Source organism: Perognathus longimembris, chromosome 7, assembly GCF_023159225.1.
Source record: "Perognathus longimembris pacificus isolate PPM17 chromosome 7, ASM2315922v1, whole genome shotgun sequence".
In the NCBI taxonomy this organism is placed as follows: domain Eukaryota; kingdom Metazoa; phylum Chordata; class Mammalia; order Rodentia; family Heteromyidae; genus Perognathus; species Perognathus longimembris.
The window spans coordinates 9,180,622-9,192,447 of NC_063167.1; the positions used below are offsets into that span (position 1 = coordinate 9,180,622).

Sequence of the window (11,826 nt, forward strand, 5' to 3'; positions counted from 1 at the left end):
AGCAGGGGGTGCATCAGCAGGGGGTGCAGCAGCAGGGGGTGCAGCAGCAGGGGGTGCATCAGCAGGGGGTGCAGCAGCAGCGGCCTCTCTGGGGGGGAGGAGTGGGACGTGGGCGTGGGGTAGCCCACAAGCGAAGCCCCTCCTCCAGATCAGGGCTCCGCCGCCTCCAGCTCTGTGGCCCCACCTGGGGCTCTCTTCATGGTGCATGGCTGAAAATCAGCCAGGGGCCTCACAGCCGTCATCCTGGCTGCTTGGGAGGCTGAGACCAGGAGGATTGTGGTTGGAGGCCAGCCGGGGCAGTGACGCTTGACAGGTGGGGGCCTGTCATCCCACACTCAGTGCAGGGTGAGATTGGGGGGCTGTGCCCAGGCAGCCCTGTCTCCAGTGGGGGAGGCTGTGAGGTCTGCACAACGGAAGCCTGACAGCGGGCAGAAGGCGGCTCGGGCACCCCCTCCCCCCCCCCGGCAGGAAGCCAGACCCGGTCCTCACAGTAACCACAGAAAACAAACAATGGAGGCATGCCTCGGTGGTATCAGGCCAGCCTAGCAAGCCTGGACCCTGAGTTCAAATCCCAGTGCTGCCAGAAAGAGAGAGAGAATGGTGGGACTCTCTGTAAAGCATGCAGCGGGGTCCAAATGGAGCCTGGCACGTAGCGGCTGTCATTACACCCCGATCATACATGATGGCCTCAGCTCACGTGACCAGCGGCACACCCAGGGGCCGGGTGCCAGGCAGTTCACATCCCCGGCCTGTGCTCAAAATCCCAGCTCGGCCACTTGCTCACCCACGTGCTCCCGAGCAAGCCACGGGCCCCCGGGAACACGTAAAGGGCTCCGGAGGTCAGAGGCTCAAGGTCAAATGTCCACCCGCACCATCTTTTGAGCTTAGCTTTCTGATTCCTGCCAAGCAGCCATGCGTGAGTCACAGGCTCCCTTCAGAACCGCCGTCCAGGCCTTTGGGCTCGCCCACCCTTGTGGGAGGCTGGGCCCCTGAAGGCCCCGCCCTTCCCCGAGGCTCCACGTCACCAGCAACCAGATCTCCTGAGCCCATCTAAGAGGACTGAGCTCCCGGGAGCCCAGAGCCCCGGGCGATGGTGACGTGAGAGCCCAGGCCACCAGGTCCCTGCTGTGGTCCCAGCCGGGCCGGCCTGGGTCCCTGGGGCAGAGGGTGACGTGGCCCGGAGGCACAGGGAAAGCCCTGAGGAGGGGAGGAAATTCTGACTGACTTCCGCTTCCTCCTCCACCTGCTCCTTACGGGGCACGGCAAAGCCAGGCCCCTCCCCTCCTCTGGGTTGCCAGTGTCTGCTGGCTGCATTTAATGAGCGTTTACCACGTGCCAGGAAGTCCACCTAGCGTGCTCTCATCCAGTTCCCGCAGAGCGAGAAGCAGCTGCCGTTATCTGCATGTTACACGTGAGATGCAAGAAGAGACGGGCTTGTCAGGGTCACACGGGGGCAAGGGAGCCGGACCACAGTTGGTGGATGTGTGTGCCCATCCTAGGACTTGAACTCGGGGCTTGCATGCTGTCCCTGAGCTTTTTGTGCTCAAGGCTAGCACCCCACCACTTTGAGCCACAGCTCCAATGCCAGTTTTCTGGTAGTTGATTGGAGGTCAGAGCCTCACACTTTCTTGCCTGGCCTGGCTTTAAACCTGGATCTTCAGATTTCAGCCTCCTGAGTAGCTAGGTTTACAGGCATGAGCCACCAGCACCCAATTCCAAGTTTGTTTAATGCTAAATCCCATCTCTCTCTCAACTTGAGGCTGGCAGACCACAGCCCCCAGGCAAGCTGTAGCCTAACATCTTGTGTTTGTAAATAAAGTTTTATTGGAACACAGGCAGCCCATTTGAGTGGGCGTTTGCTTTTCTGATCAGCAGACAGAGTCGAGTAGCCAGACCAGATGGCACACACAACCAATTTAAATGTACTGTCTGCCTCGCTCCAGACGTGCCCCACCCCCGCCCCGCCCACTCCTTAGCCTGCCTCCCATTCATTCAGTTTCTCTCCCACAAGAGAAGGGGCTCAGAAAACAGTCACTGCTTTTCTCATCCCACTGGGCGGTCTTTCATTCTTTCATTCATTCATTCATTCATTCATTCACTCCATCTGTCAAGGCCAAGTCTGGGCATTTTCTCACTAGATTAGACCTCGAAAGGATAGGAGAAGTCTTCAGCAAAGAAGATTGACAACTGGGGACATCAAGATGGGCCGGAGCAAAGGAGCGAAGTCCTCGGGAAGGGCTTTTCAGAACAAACGCAAAGGGAACGGCCCCTTCACGCTCCACACTTAAAGATAATGTGGAGGGCTGGGAATGTGGCTTAGCGGTAGAGCGCTTCCCTAGCGTGCATGAAGCCCCGGGGTTCGATTCCTCAGCACCACATACACAGAAAAAGCTGGAAGTGGCGCTGTGGCTCACGTGGCAGAGCACCAGCCTTGAGCACAGAGAGGCTCAGGGACAGCGTCCAGGCCCTGAGTTCAAGCCCCAGGACTGGGGGGAAAAAAATAATAATAACATGGACTTGGCCCTTCTGAGTGGTGTCATACAGGATCCTGATTTCTCAGATTGAAACCCTGCGCATGATGTATCCTGCCTGTGTCAGCAGAGGGCGCTGTGTGGCACCCTCATAAGCCTCCCCCCAAGTGCTGGGCCAAGTTCAGGGCTCTCCTGGCCCTGAGCTCAGCCCGTGCTCATGGTCTTAGGAAGCCAGAGTCTTGGGTGCCTTCCACGCCCACTGTCCCCGCTGCCTCCCTGTGACCACGCCTCCCTCCAGGAGGCCTCCTGCTCGGGCATGTGTTTGTTCCCGCATGGATGTGCACATTTGTACCGTGGATTACCATCCAGCTGGAGTCACTGGTCTCTCAGATCGTCCTCTCCTTGGCTTGTCCACGCCTCTCTGACACACTTCTACAGCTCCCTTGTTTGTTTTTATGCCTTCTGGGGGGGGGGGGGAGCAGTTCTTCATTTTATGCTATTGCTTCCAATAGCATAATGGTTGATCCTGGAGCTTGAACTCATGGCCTGGGTGCCGTCCCTGAGTATCTTCGTGATCGAGGCTGGTGCTCCACCACTTGAACCACAACACTACTTTGGGCTTTTTCTGGGTAGTTTATCGGAGATAAGAGTCTCACGGACATTTCTGCCCAGGCTGGCTTCAAATCATAATCCTCAGATCTCAGCCTCCCGAGAAGCTGGGCTTACAGGCGTGCGCCACTGGCGACCAGCTCATTTTATGCTATTGCTGGACGCTCTGGGATTGTGGATTGTGGTCTGGTTTCGGCCCAGCCCAGCATTGGGCCGAGGCCTCTGCTCTCGATGCTCAGCTGGGGCCCACGATTGGGTTCTGTCAGGCCGCTATTCTGGCCCATTGGCGTCTTCTGTGTCTAACCACCAGCTCTGAGAGCGAAGCCTGTGTGCACGGTAGAAGGTAACCACGCATGGGGGTGCACTCTTTGATAATGATTGGGAAACACCTGTGCTAATTACTGAAGGTCCAGAGAGCATAGATGCTCCCTGAGTGTTTTGGCTTTCGCTGAGAACCTGGCCATTCACACGTGGGTGAGTTTGCAAGCGCCAGGGGGCAGACATCAGAGCGTTCACCTGGGAGGAAGATGCACCAGATGGGAGAAAGGCGTGGGGGGGCTTTGTGACCCCCGGTGACCCTCTTGGGTCGTTGCAGTGTTCAGTGATAACCTCCTCTCCTCTCTTTTCTTGGAAGTACTAGGGTTTGAACTCAGGCCAGGCAAGTAGTACTGCACCACAGCTCCACTTCCAGCTTTTTGCTGCTTACCTGGCGATATAAAGAGTCTTACCATGAGCTGGGAATATGGCCTAGTGGTAAAGTGCTCGCCTTGTATACATGAAGCCCTGGGTTCGATTACTCAGCACCACATATATAGAAAAAAACCGGAAGTGGCGCTGTGGCTCAAGAGGTAGAGTGCTAGCCTTGAGCATAAAGAAGCCAGGGACAGTGCTCAGGCCCTGAGTCCAAGCCCCAAAACTGGCAAAAAAAAAAAAAAAGTCTTACCAACTTTCCTTCCCAGGCTGCCTTTGAACCTTAATCCTCCCATATCAGCCTCCTGAGCAGCTAGGATCACAGGTGTGAGCCCCCACCAGCCCCGGGGCCAACATTTCCATTTATTTTATGATTTTCTCATCGCTAAGGTGTTGTGCAGAAGCATCACCATTTCACAGTTCAGGTAACAGCGTCCATTTCTCTTTTGGACAATGTGGCCCCTCTTTTCACTTCCCCCACACAGATACTTTTTAAGCTTGGGTTGCGAAACCCAGGCCTGTTGCTAACGGCTGACTGGCCCTGGACTCCATCCACACCTCCCTCCGGGAGGCCTCCTGCTCGGCCATGTGTTTGTTCCCGCGTGGATGTGCACACTGGTGCGCGCAGTCAGACGCTCCCTCCCTCAACCTCCCTTAACCTTCCGGTGCTGTGTTGTTTTCCCATCTGCCCTGCTCCCCACGGTGACAGCTCAGTATCATAGAGCCGAGCCGAGCTGCCGAGTGCAGAAACCCAGCTTTCACGAGGGGACGCTTCCCTTCCCATTCTCCCTCCCCAGGAGTGATGGCAGTTATTGTATTGGCTCTCCAGGGATCACACCCAGGGCTAAGCAAGTGCTGCATCTCTGAGCAGCACCCGGGCCCCTGATGGTTTCCCCTCCCCACGCGCCCCCCCCCCACCACACACACACACCCCAGGAGCCCTGTTCTCAGGCTTTGTGTCCTGCACGTGACACGGCCTCTGCCCAGCTCCCCACACGGAGAAATTCAGGACTGGACCCCAGCCAGGGCCCCCTGAGCCGCTACCTCTGCGGGGTGCCCCTCCTCATGGCTGGCTCGTGGATCATGGCTGTGTGTGTGGACAATGCGAGCAGCCATCCACAGATGCGTGGATAAACACACCGTGGTCTAGCCACACAGTGGAACCCTATTCAGCCTTAAGAACTATAAAACAAAAAAAAGAAGAGAATCCAGAAAGATGAGGACCTTGTGCTAAGGCAAATGAGCCGGCCCGACACTGACAGGCACGTTGGCTGGTTCCTGGTGTACAAAGCTCAAGGTCAGCCTCACAGAGGCAGAGGTGGACCGGATGGCAGTCACCAGGGGCACAGGGGAGTTGTTCGTGGCAATAGTTTTGCTTTCATAAGATAAAGAGTTTGCAGAAAGCTGGGTGCTGGGGCTCACGCCTGTAATCCCAGCTACTCAGGAGGCTGAGATCTGAGGCTCGCCCTTCAAAACCTCGGGCAGGGCTGCCATGTTCTCTCCAAGGGGCCAGGGTGGCCTCCTGGTCTCCAGCCCATTCTCTCCGGGCCTTCTTGGCTCTTGATTGGATCCCATGAGCCAATCTCTGGGGCCAAGGGCTGGGATTGGCTGGTGACTCGGCCCCACCCACTGCCACAGGCTGCAGTTTTCCCTGTCCAGCTGCGCACATTTACCCACAGCTGCCCAGGCCAGGAGCAGCCAGCACAGAGCATGCTCCTCATGCTGTGTTCTACATGGATGGGGCGGGGAGGGGCGTGGAGGGGGAAGGTCATCTACCTCCCTCACCTGCGACCCAGGCTGTGCTCCGTGAGGAGCAGGTGTGTCCATGGTGGTGAGGGACGGCTCTCTTCCAGGTCACCATGAACCACACAGCCCGAGGTGGTGGGGGGAGCTGCCCTGAGCAGGACGCTGAGCCAGGGCCATGGCCAGGCCCCCTTCTCTCCCTCCGCTTGGTTGGATGGGTTCCGATGGCCGCCCACAGATGGCCTTCCCCGGGTCTGAGGGTGGAGGCCCCCTGCGCGGACCCCTGGGGCGCTGGGTGCTGAGGACAAGGGCTCGGCCTCGGGGACACGTTGGGAAGGAGGACAGGTGATGGCCGGAGACTTGGTGACCTCCTCACACTTCCTGTTTCTTGTGTCAGTCATGGCGCTTGAACTCCGCCTGGCTGCTGTCTCAGCTTTTCCACTCTATCCATTTCTAGCTTTTTTTTTTTTTTTTCCTGGCTTGTTGGGATCTGACGGATCCTTTTCTCCCCGATCTCCCGGGGAAAATGCTTGAACCCCAAAATCTATGAGAGAGCACTCGGCCTTATCTTCCGCCTGCAGAAGGTGAAGGCGTGCTCTCGTTGGGCTGCGTTTAGCCAAGGAGAGTGAACTACTGAAATCTCCCGCCCCTGCCCCTTCTCACGTGTTGGCGAGCAGAGAAAGAAAGACTCCAGGGAGACAGTCTGGGGTTTTGAACTGAACTCCTCGCCCAAGGTGGTGGGGGGAAGATTTTTATTACGGTGGGGAAGGCGGGAAGGCGGGCTTTGCTAATAGGCTGAGCCGGGCTGTCTCGGCCAGAGTGGCATCTTGGGACTCCCCCCACGGGCTGACGTCACGCCCCAATAGGACCGCCCCTGGGCACCGGCGGCGCCATCTTGAAGGCATCCACGTGGACCCGAAATTGAGACGGGAGGCGGGCCAAGCCAGAACTACTCTTTCCGGTTGTGACCCGGAAGGCGTAGGAGTGGTTTCCGGCCATTCAGTCCCAGGGCGGGAGGAGGGGAGGTCGATCGGGGACCGCCCCCCTACGTATACAGCCAGCACCCCCACACTGGCTAATGGGAGATAAGAGTTGCCCAGGCTGGCTTCGAACCACAATCCTCAGGTCTCAGGCCCCCCGAGTAGCTAGGATTACAGGCATGAGCACCAGCGCCTGGCTTTCACTCTTCCTTTCGGCCACAGTGTGAGGCCCGTCCCATCCATGCCGGGCATCCGTCCTGGGGGCTGCGATCCCGGGTGAGGGAGGTGGAAGAGGAGGCCTTGATCCCCTCGGGGCCTCCCCACCCGCTCAGCACCCACCGCCCCGTGCCTTGGAGATGCCACACCGCCTTGCCCGGCCACATGCCTCACGGACCTGGGTGGTTCCACGCACCCTGGAGGAATGTCCCGGAAGGCTTCTTGGAGGAGGCAACTGGAGCCCCCACCGGAGGCAGCAGTTTTGTGGCAGGGCAGCCGACCACCGCCCTTCCCCTTCTGCCCTGCAGGTCTCCTACGCCTGGGTGCAGGGCCCGGCACCCTGGCCCCAGTCGCAGTCACCTAGGGGCTCCCTCCCGTCCAACCACCTGTTCTCATCGCCCTTCCACCACTGTATGCGGTCCATGCCGGTGCACAGGAGCTGGTCCCAGGGCTTCCCCGGGGCCTCCGTGGTCCCGCCTGCCTCCTACCAGCGGCCGGTCAGCGCCGGCGGAAAGATGTTCTTCACCATGGACCCCAAGTCCCCTGTCATCAAGCAAGGTATGCACACGGCTCTCCTAGGCTTGCAGCCTGGGTCCTGGCCTCTACTTCCTGCCCAGGCTGGCTTCGAAGCACCAGGCTCCACGTCTCGGCCCTCTTGACTGGCTAAGCCCAGCTAACCGTTTATCTTTTGCCTCTAAAATTAACACACCACGTGTAGTCATGACTAATCGTCATATAACGAATGATATGCTAAAACCTAGTGGCCCAAAACACAGTAGGTAAGAGTCTTGCGTATGCGACGGTCCCGAGGGTCAGGAATTTGGAGTTGCCCAGCCCTGGGGTCCTGGCTCAAAAAGCCAGAAGTGGGCCAGGCACCTGTGGGTCACACCTGTAATCCCAGCTACCCAGGACACACAGGTCTAAAGTTGGAAACCAGCCCAGACTGAAAAGGCTGTATTGCCAATGAACCACCAAAAAGCCAGAAGTAGAACTGTGGCTCAAGTGGTAGAGTGCCAGCCTTGATCCCCCGCCCAAAAAGCTAAGGAACAGTACCCAGGCCCTGAGTTCAAGTCTCAATTGCTCCCCCCCACACACGGAATATCATAAAGCAGCGGCATGCCATGCGTAGGTGCCCACCGTGGACTGCGTACGGAGTTCTCGACCCTTCACAGTGCTCTGGGCTGGGCGTCAGGGTGGAAAGCGGGGTTCCCCATGCTGAGCTGGTCAGTCTTCTGTCACTGTGATAAAATACTTGGCCTAACAGATTGACGGAGAGGAAGGGTGTCCCACTGCCTTGATGACAGCGGCTGTGGCAGGAGCGTGGGGTGACAGTGTGGGGTGGGTGGCAGCTGGAAAGCAGAGAAGAGAGGCCCCCAGAGGCCCCTGGAAGCATGCCCCCCTTCCCCGGGACCTAACCCCCTTCCCCGGGGCCTCACCAGCAAAGCGGAGGTACAGTGACCTGCCCCAGTCACCAGGTCCCTGTGCAGCCCAGGGATGGGACGGAGCTAAGGGTCAGTGAGCGCTGGGGACAGGCATGAGGCAGCCCCTCTCCCTCCACGCCTGGGCCTCCCGCAGCCATGGCTGCTCTTCAGTAACCCCCCACTTCCCACCCACCCCCAGCGCTCAGACCTGCAGAGACCCCGCAAGGCCCCGGTGCTCACGGCACCCTTGGTGTCCTCGGTCCACTCTTTTGTCCTAGTGTGGGCCAGCACGGTGGAGCTGTCAGAAGAAACGGTGGCTGAGGGGCTCCCAGGGGCCATGCCCGCCACCGAGATCTTTATGGACCAGGACCTGAGCCAGCAGGACAAGGTGAGGGGGCTCGGAGGAGAGGGGCAGGGCTTGGCACCGGCGGCCACAGAGGGACTCGCTCCCGCTCATCCCACCCCAGCTCATGGCTCAAACAGCAGCATCCACAAGCACTGTGCACTGAGCACCTACTGTGTGCCAGACTCTGTTCCATGCCCATGGCATCCGTGAAATCACTGGATCTCCAAACGTTTTTTACCCTGCCCAGTTGGACCTTCTCTTGTAGGTTAGGACAAGCTCAAGCAGGCACATTTAGAGTTGATGGTCCCAAAGGAAAAGGTCGCTCTTCCTCTTGGAATGCTTCATCCACTCCAAAAGGAAGGAAGACTCCCCCCCCCCCCACTTCGGAACATCTGAGGAGACTCAGAGGGACAGCCTGGGTACCTGGGCATAGGGAGGTGGGACAGGAAGGGGCACGGCGCATGATTGACATCCCATAGACAACATGGATGGGGTGGGAAGGCTACACCAGGAGGCATAGGCTCTTAAGTTTAAGGCCTTGATTGGCTTTGAACTGACATTAGCACACGGTAGAGGGAGGGGAAGGGAGAGGGAGAGACAAAGAGGGAGAGCAATCTAGGTTCAGTCTTCTGCATGTGGATATCCGGTTTTCCCAGCACCTTTTATTGAAGAGACTATCTTTTCTCTAAGGTAGATTGTGGGCTCCTTTGTCAAAGGTCGCATGGCTATTGGTGCATGGATTTCTTTCTGGGTCCTTCTGTCTGTTCCGTTGGCCTGTGGGTCTGCTTTGTGTCTGCACTGTGCTGGTTTTGTGCCTGTGGCTCTGTAGCAGTAGAATTTGAAGCTGGGTATCATGGTGTGGCAGCTCTCTCTGCTCAGGGTCTCTGTGGCCCTGCGCAGATTTCCATGCTTCCGTGTGAACTTTAGGATTGGTCTCCACCGGTTCTGGGAAGGACGCTGGGGTTGCTGTGGGCATCGCACTGAATGTGGATTTGCAGACTGCTTTGGGCAGTAGGGTCCTTGGTACGACGCTCTGCCAACCCGTGAGCATGAGAGTGCTTTCCATCTTCTCCTGTTGTCTTCAGTGTCTGTCTTCATGGTTTTATAGTTTTATACGGTCTTTTGCCTTCTTGGTTATGCGTATTCCTGGGTTTGGTTGTTGTTTTTGTTGTTGTTGTTGGCAGGGGTGGGAGGGAGGTCAATTTCATAACTTGACTTAGATCCGTGTGGATAGATGCCCAGTGCGCACTGCCTCAGAGGCTAGTTCTGTTTTTCGTGTTTTGGGGAGGCACTGGTTTGCCTTCTCACCCACAGTGCAATGCCATTCCCTCTTCCCTCAGAACCCCGCCAACACGAGTGGTTGGTTGTGTCCTCGATGATGGCCAATCTTATTGGAGTGAGATGGAATCTCAGTGTTGTTTTGACCCGTATTTCTTTCGTGTTGGATATCCTTCATGCATTTATTGGCCACTTATACTTCTTTCAAGAACTATCTGTCATGTTCATTGGATCTTCTATTAATCGGGTAGTGGGTTTGAGAGCTGAGATTTTCGAGCTCACTGTAGGTTATTACTGGTTATTGCTCTCTCGTCAGACATACAGCTGGCAAAGATTTTCCCCCCATTCTGTATGCTGGGCTTCAGTTGAATGACCCATTGCCTTTGCTGTGCAGGCTGGTTGGTTCCCTCTGTTTTTAACTTGATGCAATCCCATTTGCCAATCCTTGCTCTTATGGCTGGGCTATGGGAGTTCTCCTCAGGAAAGTCCTGTCTATGTAAATAAATTCTAGTGTTTTCTCTATTCTGTGCTGTAGGCGTTTCAGAGCTTCAGGTCTTACCTTAGGACCCTGTACTCCCGTGCCCAGCACAAGTCGGTTGTATCATGGCGGAGGACCCACTGAGCATATACTGGGTGTTTTTTTATGACAGGGGGGCTCCACTGGAACCCGTACCCACAGTGATTGTCCCTCCAAGTTCTGCCACAGGTGTTCCCAAGCGCCTGGAGAAAGAGCAGGCACTACCCAGGCCAGGGGAGCTGCCCCGTATCCGGCCCCATCATCCCTCCTGGGTCTGAGGCTCCCTCAATGAGCCTGAGACCCAGACCATGGGGAGTGGCTGGAAGAGGGAGGGCCCTTTGAGAAAAAAATGCATCAAGCCTCTAATGCTAGCTACTCAGGAGGCTGAGATCTGAGGATCAAGGTTCAAAGCCATCCTGGGCAGGAAAGTCCCCGAGACTCTTACCCTCAATTAACTACCAAAAAGCCAGCCGTGGAGCTGTGTCTCAAGTGGTAGAGCGCTAGCCTTGAGCAAAAATGCTCCGGGGCAGCACCCAGGCCCAGGGTTCAAACCCCAAGACTAAAATAACAACAACAACAACAACAACGAATTGGGAATTCCTCAGCTGTGTGACACATCCGGATATTTCCCCAGTCTTTCTGATATTTTATTGATGAATTCTGGTGAAAAGCTTGGGGAGTTCTCCCCTCTCCTGGAGCCCCAACAAGTTCTTGTTCACAGTGCATCTCCGGGGCAGGCAGAGGCTAACCCCACTGTACCCCCAGGACCCCCTGCCGGTCCCGGCCCCGGCTCAGGGAGGCCCCACGTGACCCCTGGTCTCCCCACAGGACGAGATCATCATGCTCCTGGGGAGGGAGGTGAACCGGCTCTCCGACTTCGAGGTCGAGTCCAAGTACAAAGATGCGGTGATCATGAGCCTGCGGCACGAGGTGTCTGACCTGAGCTACCGGCTGTCGGAGTCGGCCGCCGGCACGTCTGGCGAGCGGGACGGGCCGTGCAAGTGCCCAGGGCCCGGCGAGGCCACAAATCTCAACCAGATGGAGATCCAGAACTTGAAAAGCCAGGTGGGACTCGGGGACGGCTGGGCCGGGGGCATCTGGGATCGGGATGGGCCAGAGGGGTCTAGACTCCACCCGGACCTTGTGCAGCAGGGCACTGGAGCCTGGAATCTGCCCCTGCTCACCCCCCACTTCCCGTCACCCCACTTCCCATTTCTGGTTAGCTATCAGAGCGAGGAGGCCCCAGACCTGCGCCCCCCCCCCCCAACGGTCTCTAACCAAACCCTGAAGGCAGCATCTGCCTATCTCCCTATGGGAATTCCATGAAATAGAACGTTCCGGCCTGCATCGAGGTTCACCGAGAGCCTTCCTGCCTGGAAACTGCAGCCGAATTCTTTTTTGTATTTAAAAAAAAATGGCTACCGAGTTGGGGTTTTTTTGTTTGTTTACTTTTTAAAAAATTAATTTTGCCAGTCCCAGGGCTTGAACTCAGGACCTGGGCACTGTCCTGGAGCCCACTCAAGGCACGGGCTCTACCACCTGAGCCACAGCACCA

General features: G+C 57.1%; 1 protein-coding gene across 1 annotated transcript in view; it reads left to right on the forward strand.

Annotated features, from left to right (window-relative positions):
* The window catches only part of Fhad1 (forkhead associated phosphopeptide binding domain 1), a 90,756-nt gene that overhangs the window by 11,409 nt on the left and 67,521 nt on the right, over window positions 1–11,826 (forward strand). The window contains 3 exon segments of the mRNA XM_048349825.1: window positions 7,018–7,267; window positions 8,409–8,518; window positions 11,100–11,336. Of these exon segments, the coding sequence (XP_048205782.1) occupies window positions 7,018–7,267; window positions 8,409–8,518; window positions 11,100–11,336 (597 nt within the window).